The sequence below is a fragment of the Neopsephotus bourkii genome, unplaced genomic scaffold (assembly GCF_033783945.1).
Source record: "Neopsephotus bourkii isolate Nb327-2 ecotype Australia unplaced genomic scaffold, CSIRO-AGI_Nbou_v1 NB_357, whole genome shotgun sequence".
NCBI classification, from domain to species: domain Eukaryota; kingdom Metazoa; phylum Chordata; class Aves; order Psittaciformes; family Psittacidae; genus Neopsephotus; species Neopsephotus bourkii.
The window spans coordinates 472,479-487,158 of NW_026900863.1; the positions used below are offsets into that span (position 1 = coordinate 472,479).

A 14,680-nucleotide genomic window follows, 5' to 3' on the forward strand; every position below is an offset into this window, starting at 1 on the left:
CTTAAAAACAGTTTTGAAAAGGAAAATGTTTGGATATAAAACTGCAAAGTTCAAAGCAAGAGAGCAGTATTAAGAGAAAAAAAATAAATCCTTGACCAATAAATTATTATTACTACCTCAGACACATCTTCCACGTCACGCTAAAGCTTATAAATTTTACAGAGCCCAGTGAAATAATCTTTTTGCATAAAATACTTCTAGGTAAAACTCAGCACATCACCAACACTGTTAAAAGAGTGTTAACTTCACTGCAAAAATTAAACTGTAAGGTGTCATGTAACTTCAGTTACTCCAGACCAGCGGGGAGCATAGATTAGATGCCTCATATGGGTAAAAAATACCTCTACAATTGGTTATTTTTCAGTTTGAAAAACAGGCTGCTAACCTGTTCCTTTGCTAACTGTAGAAAAAAGTGGCATTAAAAACACAATGAAATGAGCAGTCTGGAATCTAAACATAGCTATTTACAACTGTATAAACTGCTGTTACTGTTTCTACTGCTTTATAACCTGTGTAGTGTCAGAATAAAAAGGTACTTTAAGCTAAACAAACTGTCTGAATTTTGAAGTCTAAACTCAACATACTGTGAGAACACATTTTATCCATCCCCTTCTATAATAACATTTTAGCTTGAAGATATTACTACCTCAAGATTACATACACAATAGCACTGAAAACAAAGCTCAAATTCACTCATCACTGATGCAGATTGTGAACAAAAAACTGACATAATTTTGTCTAGAAAAAACAGTAAAATAAATCCAAGTGCAACAACTCCAGCTAGTTCATCTGCTCCTTATTTAAATTCAAAGTCACATTTCAGGTTTATTAACAGGAAGGTTTTAAATTCTGATGACAGGAATTTAAATCAACTGTGTGCCATCAGATGCCTCATTAACTTGATAATAACTCTTGCACCACATTAGAATTGACACTAAATTATGAATTTAGCTTTGAAATCAACACTATATTTTAGTATGTCCTGTATGAACAGAACCTGTTTTGCCACCAATCTTCTCAGTAATGTTTAACCTCTTGGGATTATTTTAGTGATTCCACATTCATTAGTTGTGGAATTAGTGGTTGTGGAATTAGTTGTGTGAGTGTATTTTTCAGTGCATTACAGACACCAAAATATTTCTAAACCCAGCCTACTCTACTGCAGTTGGCATTATAAAGGAACAAATTCTAATTTTCTTATGTTTCTGTAAGGAAATCTGTGTGATGTTACTCAGACAAACCTTTCAACATACGAGAGACTAATAAAGCACCTGCTGACGAGCTGAGCTTCAAGAAAGCTAGGAACCTGTTGCAGGATACAGGTTCTCACACTTGCTGTTTTGTGGAATGGGATTTACTATCTCTAAGAAGATTCTTCCAAAGTATCCAATTCTTTTAAATTATATACGATTTCTCCATTAATGTTCAATCCCAACACTGATTTAAAACATCCTCTGTACATCAGCAGAGCATTTCCCCTTCAGAGGTGAGGGTTAACACACTATTTAATTGCTCTATATATTAAATAAATACACTGCTTGTCACCTGAGCACTGGTAGCTGACCACACATGCCCTTTAAACTGACTGCCCATGTGAGGTAACACATGCTAGTTAGACTAAAAACATACTTTGAAAGAAATCTAAGTTGACACAGTTTCTCTTGGTTTTTTTTTTAGCAGTAACTCAGTCACAACTCTCAACCTTGAGAATTATTCCTTTAGCCAAAAAAATAATTGTAACCATTATCCACTGATCCTAGCTTAAGCGCCTGCATCCAAATTTCAACACCCAATTTGTTTGGTTTTCAGACAAAACAAATAAACCAGCACTTGCAAGTGTCAAAGAATAGAAATAAGGCAACATTCAAACAATAAGATGCTCTCAAAAGCAAAATGTTTCTTGAGCTTAAGAGAATTAGAATGGTACCTCATGGTGCCAATTCCACTGCTATAGAAGGCCTTGATCAATGCAAAAGGGAAAGTGCAAATTCCAGCCTTGATCTCAGTTCAACCTACCTGCTCCTGAGAGACCTAGCTTACAGTGTGCAGTCCTTCACCACCTCCTGTCGAGGCTCTCGAGAGGCTGCAGCCTCAATAACCCCAAAATGCTACAGAGAAGTTAAGAGAACTAGTGAAGGAGAAAACCACTTTGGCCAGATTGGACTGCACTGCCATACCACAAGACAGAGCATCTGTCTGTCGTCTTGGTCGCTCCCAGTTTAATAAATAATGCTTTAGCAAATACTGAGATGGCAGACCCAACAAAACTGAGATGCAATCAAGAAAAACATAAAAAAAGAAGCTCAGAATTTAGGTATTTCATTCTTTATGGCAAGATATAAAAAGAGAGATGGCACAGACAGAAAGACAGACAGCAAGAGACACACAAGGAGGACTGTAATTTTTCAGTCACTTGAGCTTAACTGGGTGTCACATAATCCATAATACAGAATTCCTAAACTCAGAAAAGATTAAGGACTCAAACTGGGACAATTATGATGTTAATGATTTAGGTGCAATTATAAAGAGCAAAGAGCCTCACCTCCTTCAAAAGTGAGCACGCAAGCATCAGTATGTCCTTTAGAGAGGTGTCACGGAATGAGGTGGCAATTTTACGATGTTTTGCTGAAGGTCTCGAATAATCAACCTAAGACAAGTTAGGATAGAATAAACAATGCTCCCTTCTTTGCCATAACTACGACAGACATATCTGTCAGATTATTTGACACCAGAAATTAAAATTATGGTTCAGCACTAAACACAGTTCTTGACAGCTTCCTGAAGTCCTTTGTTTTTATCCTTCAAGGTTGTATGTATCTCTGGATCGAAAGAAAGCTCTGAGGCACTTCCTCAGGTTAAGAGGTAGGCAAAACAATATCATTACCAGAAATACACTTGAATTTGATCACTTGCTTTGCTTTACCAGTTCTAGGGACTGTGATGAAAGAAACTTACATGCCATATCTGATAGAGGGTATCTGGTACAGGTAGAATCCCTGCACCATGAATTTCTAGTCTGCCTTTCTATTCTGATGGGGGGAGGAAAGTACATATTAATCCCTTCATGTCTAAGAAATCTTCCTCTAGCCATTTTTCTGAAGGGCAGAAACATTCAACACATTGCTTCCTGACCAATACATACATCCCTTGTGGAAGGAAAAAAATAAAACCCAACAAACATGCTTACTAGATTCATTTCCTGAGTCAGTTCTGAGAGAATCATCACTCCTATTACGGAATGGTCCACAGTGCCCTGCAGAAAAAAACCAGACAGGAATGCTCAAACATCACAGCTTGTAGTTAGTGTTTTTCAACACTTCTAGAATCAGACAATTTTCTATTTTCAAACATTTCTGGAATCAAGAATTTTTAGGCTGAGATACCCTAAGCTGTTTAGAAGGCTTTCATGCCAAATTCTATCAACATCAGTAGAACTAGACCTTCAAACTTCCTATGTGGCTCTGAAAAAAATCATTATCAATCATGATTTAAGAACTGTGTGATTAACAAAAACCCATCTGAAAATAAGACTGTGAGTAGCCCATTAAAATCAACTGCAATTCAGGCTTGTCACTGAGTTAGGGGGAAGATCTCTAGGTCTACTTTCACAGCTGCAGTTTGCAGGCTTACCTCCCCAAGTGTTCAAAAAAGCAATGCCATCCTTGTCAAAATCTCCTTGATACTTGTCACAACCACACTCATTTTTGCAACTTCACCCAAAGTTCAACTTATGAAGCAATAGACAAAATGTCAGAGAACTCTCAGGCAACATTTATGTTGCTGCCCTTTCTGCATTCAGTAAGATTAAACATCCTGTTCCGTAAGTTAAACAGAACTTCCTTTTACATTTCACATTTTTTAAATAAACCTATATGAATGTTCCTTACATCACACCAGCCTACAGACATGGAAAATGCAACCTCCCCTTTCCCACAGGTGTGAAAAGCTGTGTGGTGACTTATGAAGGAGCTGGGAACAGAACTACAGTCCTAGCTGCTAACCCATTTTCCTACATTATATCATACTCAAATTCATACTGGAGGAACTTTAAACTGGAAAACTAATGCATATGTATTTGAAACTACATTATGCTAATTATTAGCAGATATTAGTATTGTTTAGGGATTATTTTTTACATTTTTATCTAAAATTTAATTCACTAGTAGATCTATGGCTTAATTTTCTTTTCTACAGGAATTCTTAATTTAACTAAAGAAATCTCTTAAGAAGCTCAATTTTGTATTTAAATCTCTACTTTTAATGAGCTACACTTAAGACTCATATTGCAATCAGTTTAATAATAAATGCAAAATCCAATTACAGTACATTCATAAAAATAACTGCAAACTGGTGGAGAATCATATGCGAGTTTGTTTTTAATAACCAGAATATTGCAACTTATCTTTTATTAGACATTCCCAATGTAACTCAAAAAGTACATTAACTTCAGCAGTATTATAAACGAAGATGGAAAAACAAATCAGAAATTTATTGGCAAGAAATATAACTTCCTATCTTCTTGCTGAGTTGCCACGATCACCAACACATACATACATAATAGATCATTTTGGAAGTAAATTTCCCAATAGCTTAAATTTCCTGATTATTTTTCCTCAAAATAAGCACTAGGCTTTATGCTCACACAGACACTCAGAAAGATTAAGCTGTATTGAACTCTTAAAGGACATTAAACATCTTCCAGAAAACCTTTCAAGAACCCTTCTGTACAAGTTAAAATGTATGAAATAACCAAGTCTGGATAATAACCCATGACAGCCAACCACTTTCTTCAAATTTACTCCACAGAAGGTGCTACATATCCTCTATCTTTAGCCACTGATAGTGCTTACTCCAGATTTGACCTGTAAACTTGAAAAGTGAACAGTCCACAGCAAACAAGTGCACTCTAACATTAAATTACTTCCAATTTTCAAATCCTATATACCAAGATCATCTTCCTATCGTATAACATATCTTTCTAACAGTGACCAGTGCAGTGTGGAAACAGGAAACACCGTGGAAATAAATATAAAACAAGAACATTCCTGCCTCATCCAATTACTGGAGAGGGAAGATGAGTGATTTGTCCTCCTAAACTTTCCCATATCCCTACATAGAATGTACTTATGTTAGATTTAAATACATATGCTAAAATAGGTAAAGTTATAAAAACACTATAACTTATTATCTCCCTATATTGTACACTATAATCGTCTTTTGGTTTATTTTTTTTTTTTTCACTCTTCTTCACATGTATGGACAGAGAACATACATAAACGCAGATGCCTAACTGCCCATGCACACAAATACAAGGCATTAATTTCTCATTAAGTGAAAAAGGAATGGGGCAAACAAGGACCACAATCACATAACAAGTACAGTGTCCTGTAATTTTGTGTACTTCAGTTCTACTTTTACATAAGCTTTCTTCAGTAACTTCAGAGAAAGGGATGTAAAGTGATTTCTCCTAAGCATTACATTGCAGGTGCAGTCCCACTATCATACACAAAAGCAACAATGTAAGACTGTAACAGTGAACACTACAATAACTTGTTTGGTGTCCTAAGGGTGTCTTTCTTATTCATGACAGGCATCTGAAAAAATACAGTTCTACAACTGAACGGTCTGGCACAATTTTAGCAGTCATTATTACAAGAATAACAATCAGACTCATGTTTTAAAGCCCTGCACAGTCTCGCTCTTCAGATGGTGCAGTATCAGGTAATAAGATAACGGGAGCTAACACTATCAGAAATGTATCTCCACATCAGTTGAAAACAGAAAAAAAAAGGCAATACACAGAATGGCTTGACAACAGGGACTGATGGTTTACAATCACACTATGAAAAAGTGCTCTGGAGAAAGAAAATGAACAAAAACCATGACAGCACTATGAACACTTTGAGGCATCAAACCCCACAAGCTCACAAGTATCAAACCCGCACTGGTTCTTCAGTGCAGGGAGATCTTCTATTTTAAGCAATGCTCTTCACACTTTTCCCACCCAAGTGACATAACATGCCAATCACTAAAAAGGAAGAGGTCCAAACAGAAAAAAACAGCAGAAGTGAAGGAGACTGTTTCCTACCTGCAAAAACGTTTTTACATCAGCAATAATGTCTCTGAAGATGAGCTGATCTTTTAATACCTCAAACCATCCTAATTTTGTAATTTTAGCAATGACTTGCACAAGAGCTTGGATGACAAAAGGAGCCAGTTTGGGCTGAGATGCTAGATAGTTCAGAATGTAATTTCCTGTAAAGAAGCATTTTATAATCAGCAACAAAAGTCTTCTGAAAAGAAAATTAAATGGTCCTAATAGAAACTCAAAGTATGGATTTTTTTTAAAGCTATATTCTTATGTTTAATATAAGTTATGCCAAATCATTAAATACAGGTCAACCTTTAGTAACACAAAGCACATTACATATATCATCATTTTTCTAGGACACATGCAATGACAGTTTGTGAATTCAGAGAACTGTGGCAGATAAAACAGAGTTAACTTTTTACTAAGGACCTATACACTGGGGACTGAGTATTTCACTATGTAACAGCAGCAATCACAGCCAACTCAAGATGCACAGTGTTTTCAGACAAGATTTCCCCCTGAATGCTCTCAATTCCACCTAGAACATCACTTCAGGCAATGCACACTGCAGCTGCAGAAATTCCTCTCTAACTAGAAGGAGGCTAACCTGTTTCCAAAGCTGTTGAAATGTGTACAATTAAAGCTGATTCACGTTAATTTTTACGTAACAGAACACTGAAACCTTTCATCAGAACTGGCTGATTCTCAGACATGCATTTCAGAGTACTACTACCCATAGAACTGATACAACAGTGCAAATGTGCTAAAACCCCAAATTGAATCGTATGCTCCTCACGCAAAGCCTTTCACTATTAAAGACCTAACACATACCTGCTTACTCTTTTAGGATACAGCAATGACTTTAACATAGATCCTGAAAGGCAAGAAGTTTGTAGGATCTTAATCCTGCAAGTAGAAACCTGCCCTGGCATGATTTCTACAAAGGTTAAGAGCTGATCATGAGCAATGTTACCTGTGACTGGCAGGTATACTAACAATACCTGCAACTTTGATCCTTTACAAATACATACTAGATCACTTCAGCATCTTGCGGGATAAGTACAAAGCCTATCATGAAAAAACTGTTGTTTCTTTTTTTTAAATGAATTAATCTGAGCTAATGCATTTAATTTTGAAAATAGGAAATGCTATTTGTGAGCTAACTGCAGAGAAATAAACATCTCTCAATCACCTTTACGTTCACTCTTTCACAATGACTACCTTATTTGTAACAGGCTTGGTAAATGGTAAGAACTAGAGAAAACACAGACTATCCACCAAGTGGTTACTGTGCTAACATGAAGTTTTAGATCCAACTTATATAATGAAATTTGAATCACAAACATTACTTACGAATGTCAATCCTTTGTTCGACAGGTAATGGAGATGCCCTGCTTACAAGCTTAGACAGGCACGTTGCTGCTAGAAGCTGCGCATAGGATGTCTACAAAAGCACACCAAAATTACTATTAAATAAATGGCTAATTAAAGTCAGGGACAGTAAGTCAAAACCTGATAAATAATTAACATACCAGACTGGTTACCAGATTTCAGATATTTTTGTTTTGATTGCCAAAAACTTCTAAAAGATTTATTTCAGTAATATCTTTGTTTCATTTTATCAACAAACCTAAATTACAAAACATTAATAAAAAAGTGGAGACCTACAATTATCATCTCTTTGATGTAAACCATTCATGATGTAAACCATTCATCTAAAGTAGTTTCACTATTCAGTAGAGTTCTTTATTTTTGAAACCTGTTTTTAAGTCATTTGATAATTCAGAACCATGAGATGATTATCATGGGTCCAGCCCTGGATTAAAGATAGTTTTTTATATTTCCTCTTTTTCTTTCTCCCCCTTTTTGAATTATTTGAAACACACAGCAAGAATTACATTAGACTTAGCTTAGACTATCAAACTAAGAATCAACTCGCCTATCACTTTATCTAGAGTTAAAAGAGGATGGTTTAAACTAGCAGACAACAGAACAACAGATAAACACTTTGGGGATTTTGTCACCGTAGCTAATAGCCAGAAAGAAAAACAAGGTGATGTTCAAGCACCAGCTTACACCACACTGTGTCCTGACACTACTCTACAGATGACACAACCCCTGATTACAACCCTTCTGAAAGTACTGAAAGCTAAAGTGCTTTCCCTTTCTGTCCCTGATATTGCTAACACAAGGTATTATCACTTCTACAAAGACCACCTCCAAATGAAAAAATTTCTAGCACCATTTATGAAACAGAATATGTAGAAAAAAAAGAGAAAAGCATTTTGCCTTAATTGTCCTGACATGGTAATGGCCCACAACTGAGAAACATGCGTGAGCTTCCACAAGCATAGTTACATTTATGTATAACACTCGAGATACTTACTGTTCCTTGTTCTAGTAGAAGTTGGCATTGGCTAAGACACCCTGGGCTGTCAATAAGCTCTAAGACTACTTTCTCAGCTTGCATTCGCTGTTCTAGATCAGTTCCTTCGTATAGGTGGTTACACAATACTTCTAGTTCTGCCAGACTCTGTTAGGAAAGAATACAATTGAAACTTCCATGAAGAATTTTCAACCTCATAGATTTCTTGAAGTATTTATAAACCTAGATACTATACCAGTAACATTAACTGTTACCTATGTTAAGGTTTACAGCTGATTTGCATTTAAACAAAAAATAGCAGTCTTTCTGTGACAAGAAGCCAAAAGTGACATTGAAAATTAAGTTGCTATTTCTTATTCTCTCAGCTACTGAAGTATTTCTTAATATGATTTAATTGCCTGTTTTTCTGAGTCTTTAGATGGTAATTCCATCACTCTTCCAAAGAGAGATGTAAAGATAGAGCACAGTGAGAAGTTTGAGTTATGCTATTTTGGAAAACTTCTGTCAAATTTCATTTTAAAAGCTGTAATTACTCATTAAACTAATGCATTTGGAAAAAATTAGAATTGTCTATAGCTGCTAATGCAAATATTAGTGGAAGTGAAACTACAATAGCAACAGAAGGGCTAAAATTCCTCTCTACTAAGAAGGTGAAAAAAATTCTCTTTGGTAAAGAAGGTATTCATTCTCACAGGATAGGTGAACCCTTTGAGCATGTTTTGGGATCATTACACAAACAGAAGTTTTAGCATCCACCAAGCTCCCAAAGCCTGTGTGACTCTTCGCAAGAACCAGCCACATCATTAAAGGGTACCCAGTAAATATTTCATGACTTAAGCGTGGCCTAGAAAGAGAAACCACAGTATTTGACCAGTCTCATTTAAAAGTCGAAATCCTGTTCACTAGCCCTTCCAAAAAGATGTTTTATACATAAGATCTGGTTCACCACAGTCGAGCATGCTGAAATGTCTTCTAAAAATCCAAGACAGTAATAGTGTTTAGGCAACAAAAGTACCCTTGGTTTTGTAAAACAAGCATGTCATTTCTTAGAGACACCCCACCCCCCCCCAACCCATCATCATGGCCTTTTCCTCATTTTTGTTGTGCATATTGAATCCCTGGTTTTAATCAGCTTTTTCTGAATTTCAGTAACAACAACATTTTAAGAGTCCCTGAGTTTCGGTCAAAAAGGAGAAATGTACTTGTTCCTTTGGAGAAATTTTAAGAAATAGCACATTAGCTTCTGCAATGAACAGATCAAATACCTAAAAGGCTGAGCTTAGTAGAGACATCTTTTGGTTTTGGTTTCCCCCCCACTATGTTCAGAGAGAGTAAAGGAAAAATAAGGAACAGATAACAATCCCAGCAATGTAATTTTAAATCAAGCAAGAGCCATGCCACTTAAAGTGAAAATTAACCTAAAATTAACTTATAAAATGCAAATACACATGTCAGAAAAACAACATAAACCCCATATAATCGGGCTAAACCATGGGAATAAGGACATCTAGCAAAGGTAGCCTTCAGAGAATGCATCTTTCCAAAATGGAATAGTTCCAGTATGACCCGAGAAGCATAAATTGAATTATCACCTCATAACCAGCAAAAGTTAAAGACCCATCTATATGTGATCTGAATTTTGACTTTCAAGTCTGGGCAAACCTGGCAGCAAGCCTGAGAAAGTCCAGAATACAAATGGGACGGATATCAGCACAACCACAAAGGTCTAATCACCTGTACCCTAACTGTCATTAAAATAGCAAGTAATTTATAAGCTGGTTAACAAATCATTTATACACAAAAAATTGATGGTGGATTTCAATAACATAGGCACTTTAACATACTGTGTTAATATATTAAGGGTACACCAAAATTTAGAAATGTAAGCTAAGGATCAGGATTAACTTCTTGCTGAAAAGTTAAAACTGAAGCATTTTATCTGAGTGACTATGAGGGAATTTTTAGAGCAAGCCTGAAAAAAACCCTAGGTTACAATCTTCAGAGAAAAGTTGGTTTATCAGATATTGAGACTGATGACCTGCAGCACTTTGAAATGCTTTATCTGGACACGGTTGGTCTCAGGAGAATGTCACAACAAAGTTTCTTATTGGTAGACTTGAGGTATGACCAAGAAAGCACGCAGAATGCCCAGACTGCCAAGGAACTTGTCAGATGTTCTCTGGGTTATACTGTATGTGTACTACCAAGGAAACATGCTGACTTTCCTTGATTCAGATAGTGAAACCAAAAAGTACAACCTGAAATCAGCAAACACAACCGTCTTGCGTACAACAGCAACTCAGCTGTGCAATAGAGATACTAACTTTATTAAGAAAATACTCTGAGAAACCAACAGAAAGTCAAAAACTTGCTCTGTATTTATTATTTTCTTCAAGAAAGAAAACTGTCACAATCTTTTATATTCCATGTGAAACGGATGCCTTCAGATCCCTCCTTCACTCAAACCTTTATCAATAGCTGAAAGGTGATTCCTAAGAAAACAACACTTGTGTCAATGAAAAGGATCCTCCAGTTAGATGGTGACTGCTTTAAGCAAGTCACAGGTAGAAACAGACCTGTGTAAGTGGCATTCTGGATCCCAAAGTGTAATTTTTTCCAAGAAAATGGCTTCACACCCTAATGAAAAAGGTCAGATACTGTGATTTACTTATTTATTTAATTTTTCCACCTGCTTGTCACGCTTGCACAATATCCAAGAATAAGTAAATAAAGTTCTCCATACACTTCTGGTTCCCCTCTTCCAAGTCCCTGGCAGGTCTCCTGCCAGCCCGTGGAAGAACCAAGGGCCAGGAACTGCAGGGGCCCGGCTCCACAGCAACCCACCAGGCAGGCGGCCACGGGGCTAAGCAAACTGGCAGGAAACCAGGCAGGTTTCTGATCAAAGTTCTGCTGACACGGCCGAATTCCCACAGACATTTTGATTTTAATTGGCGTTTGCAGACTGAAAACGTTCTATGAACAAAGTTCCACCAGCTCTATGCAAGAGCAACAGGACGGGCATAATTACTGAAATGCCACTGCTTAAAAAGAGAGAAAAAAATAAAAAAACTAAACAGAAAAAGACCATTTGGGTATGAGTGATAACAAAAGATGTTTTTAAGTAGTGTTTTTACGTAGCATGCCTGGTCGCCAACTATTTAAATAAATGCCTAAAATGGCCTCTCCAGCACTGCCAAAGCCTGATGCCACCAATCCAGTGATACCACAGGGGACTCCGGAGGAGCGCTTAACACCTCAGCAAGGGTCCTCTGGGGCCGTTGCCCGCCCCCTTTCTTCCTGCGCTGCCTGAGGCGCAGTTGCGGCGGCTGATGTTCCTCTCAGAGTCCTGGCGGGGCTGTCCCTGCTGCGCAGGGAGCCCACCAGTGACCGCAGGAGAAGCGGCAGCGGGAGCTCAGGTGCTGCTGCCTTACACGGGCGGGAGCAGCCGCAGCCCAGCGCGGGTCCCCAGCCGACACTCGCTTATGCAGCGGGAAGACGGAAATCCCGCACGCCACCGCCACCACCACGACTCGGCCCCGCGCACCACGGGCACGGTGACACGACCGCTCCAGCCAGCCGCACCGCGCACCACCCCGCAGCCTGCCACCAGCCTCCCAGCGCTCAGCAGCCCGACCCAGCCTCTGCACTCCGACGGACCAGCCAGCTCCCGCTCGCCTCCTCACCCGCCCGTCGTCTCTCGCGCACCCTGTGCCCTTATGCGAGTGCTAACCCTCGCAACCCGCGGTCCCCAGCACCGCCCTCCGCCCTCACCGCGTACCTCAGGACTCCCGCCCTCCGCTCTCCCACCGCCCCTTCACGGCAGTCCCGCCGCGGCCCCGGCCCCCACGGCCCGTCGCACCCCTACGGTCACGCCAAGTGCCACCGGACTCCGCCCGCCGGTGCTCTGACCTGGACGCGGAGCGCCATCTTCCCCAGCAGCGCGGGGAGCGGGCAGCGGGCCCGACCGGGCCACGGGGTAGCAGCGAGCCACACCGGGCTGGGCTGGCCAGGACCGCGCCGGGGGCGGCCGTCACAGGGGCGGGACGGGAGGGGGCCGTCACAGGGGCGGGCTCAGGGGCCGGCCGGGGCCAGGGGCCGCCTCACGCGGGAGGCGCCATTTTGTGCGCGCTGCCTTACGCGGGCGGGTGACGGTGTGCTGGTGTTGGAGTGTGCCCAGTGGGTCTTGGTGGCAGCACCAGGCAGAGGAGTATGGCCTGACTGGAAAGGTTTGGTTTTAAGTGGGTACCTCAGTTTAGTGCTGCTGTAAGTCTATATTTGGCTTTGCACAATGTACAGGTTCCAGAGAATTTAAGACAGTGACAACAGCAAAAGGAAAGCGTTCCTCAATGAAAATAGCAGAGTTGCTTAGAGGTGATGAGCAGAGATATGTCTGAAGGGACAGCTGTGTCTGAAGGGACAGTTTGCTCACTTAGTCCAGAAAGGGGAGAATCCTCCTTGACAGGTGCTTATAAAGGATCTAAAAAATCAAGATTTGGAGAATAGAGTTGTATTGATGTGCTGATTGACTTCACAACTCGTTAAAGTTGTGAAGGAGATACGCTTTTTATTCAGCGCTGAGATGCAAGGGGATAATTCCTCAAAGTCATGCGTGCCTCAGTGTTGTTTCCCTCTACATTTATAAGGTTGCACCATACACCTATACATACTCATGTCCTATCCCCGCTTCCTGTTACAATGAGCTAGAAAGTCCTTTGTGCCTCCTCTGGTCATGGGCAGGAGTTTCAAGATGAAGTAAATGAGTCTTCCTTCTGTGGGTAGGGGTCTTCAAGATGAAGTAAATGAGTCTTCCTCTTCTTGAACTTTTCATCTTTTAGTCCTCACGTATGGCCTTAGGGTTTGGTCCCAGCCATAAACCATCTGCTTCTCCCCCTTAACAGTAGATTCAGCCGCCTGTTTTTCCTTATCAATAGCTGCTTATCAGTAGAATCAGGCGTCTGCTTTTCTTTGTCAATAGAACCAGGTATCTGCTTTTCCTTATCAATAGTTAGTGCCTTTGTTCTGCTTAGTAGGCATGATAGGTACAGACAATAACTTTGTTTAAGCAATCGAATTCCTCTAACCCCCTTGCACAACCCCCCTGTACAACCCCCGTGTACAACGGTCAACCCTCTGCATCAGTGTCAGTTTCCAGTTGGAGAAGGTGAATCCCATGTTTTGCTAGCCCTGGTACAGGTAACAGGTGGGGTCTGTGATAGCAAACCTCGTTAAATTAACGTAGATGTTTTACTTGTGAAGTACTGCAAAGACAGAGTTGGATCCATAACATTCTGCAGTTCAAGGAATAATTCAGGCTAAGTGAGGAAAGCACTGCATGGAAATCACAAGCAGAAAAAGGCCAACCTCCAAGTTAAGGGCATAAAATGACTTGAACATTGTCTACAAGTGCCTGCGTGGGAAAACCTGTTCTAATGCAGCCAGCTTCTTAACTGTGATCAAAAGTCCATGCCATTTTTATTCTGGTTAGCAGGTGATACAGGGCCTGAGTAGTTTGTGTGAAATCAGTCATGTTTCCCTGCTGTGCCACTGCAGAAATTCCCATACGAAGCCTGGGAGCCCCAGAGAAGAGGCACAAACTGGTAGCATTTCTCTGGAAATGGAAGCTGCTTTGGACCTGTAATAAAAAAGGGAATTGGATGTATTCCTAGCTGGATTCACCTCTTAGAAGTGGGGTTGAGAAACTTATGACAGTCTGATTAGGGCAGGAAGAGTAATTTCTTTGTACGTGAACTATGACAGTTGGAGTTCAGCATCACTGAACTGTAAGCTTTTGCACAAAATAACTTCCTTAATCATTGGAGAATGAAGCAAAATGAAAATGGGAAATGGTTTTAAATGGGGCTTCTTGTTCTCTTGTCCTCACAAGTGACTGGTGTATGGCACTTCTGAGAGTCAGTTAGATTGTACTTGAAAAGCTGGCTCGGCTTCTGCAGTCCCCTAATGACTGCCTCATCCCTGGCATGGGCCTTAGCCTCATTTTTCATCCGTTATCCTGTGAAGAAATAGAATAATTTATCTATAGCCATAGCCTAAAAGAAAAGTCACAAAACATAGCAGGAACCGAATAAAAGAACTGGTGGTAACACACAGAAGAATGGGAACAGAAAGGATTGTAAAGGAAAGCTGACAGAGCAAAACAGAGGAATTCCCAGGATTGAGGACCGGGGAATGGCATGGTGACTTGA

At 39.9% G+C, this 14,680-nt stretch overlaps 1 protein-coding gene across 1 annotated transcript in view; it reads right to left on the minus strand.

Annotated features, from left to right (window-relative positions):
* Positions 1-9,342, minus strand: part of RANBP17 (RAN binding protein 17) — a 154,156-nt gene extending 144,814 nt beyond the window's left edge. Inside the window, exons 1-6 of the mRNA XM_061348402.1 lie at positions 9,234-9,342; positions 8,478-8,624; positions 7,445-7,535; positions 6,089-6,255; positions 3,188-3,253; positions 2,543-2,647 (exon numbers count right to left, since the gene is read on the minus strand). Of these exons, the coding sequence (XP_061204386.1) occupies positions 2,543-2,647; positions 3,188-3,253; positions 6,089-6,255; positions 7,445-7,535; positions 8,478-8,624; positions 9,234-9,281 (624 nt within the window). The 5' untranslated portion in view covers positions 9,282-9,342. The remainder of the gene's footprint in view (positions 1-2,542; positions 2,648-3,187; positions 3,254-6,088; positions 6,256-7,444; positions 7,536-8,477; positions 8,625-9,233) is intronic.
* Between the last annotated feature and the right edge of the window lie 5,338 nt (positions 9,343-14,680).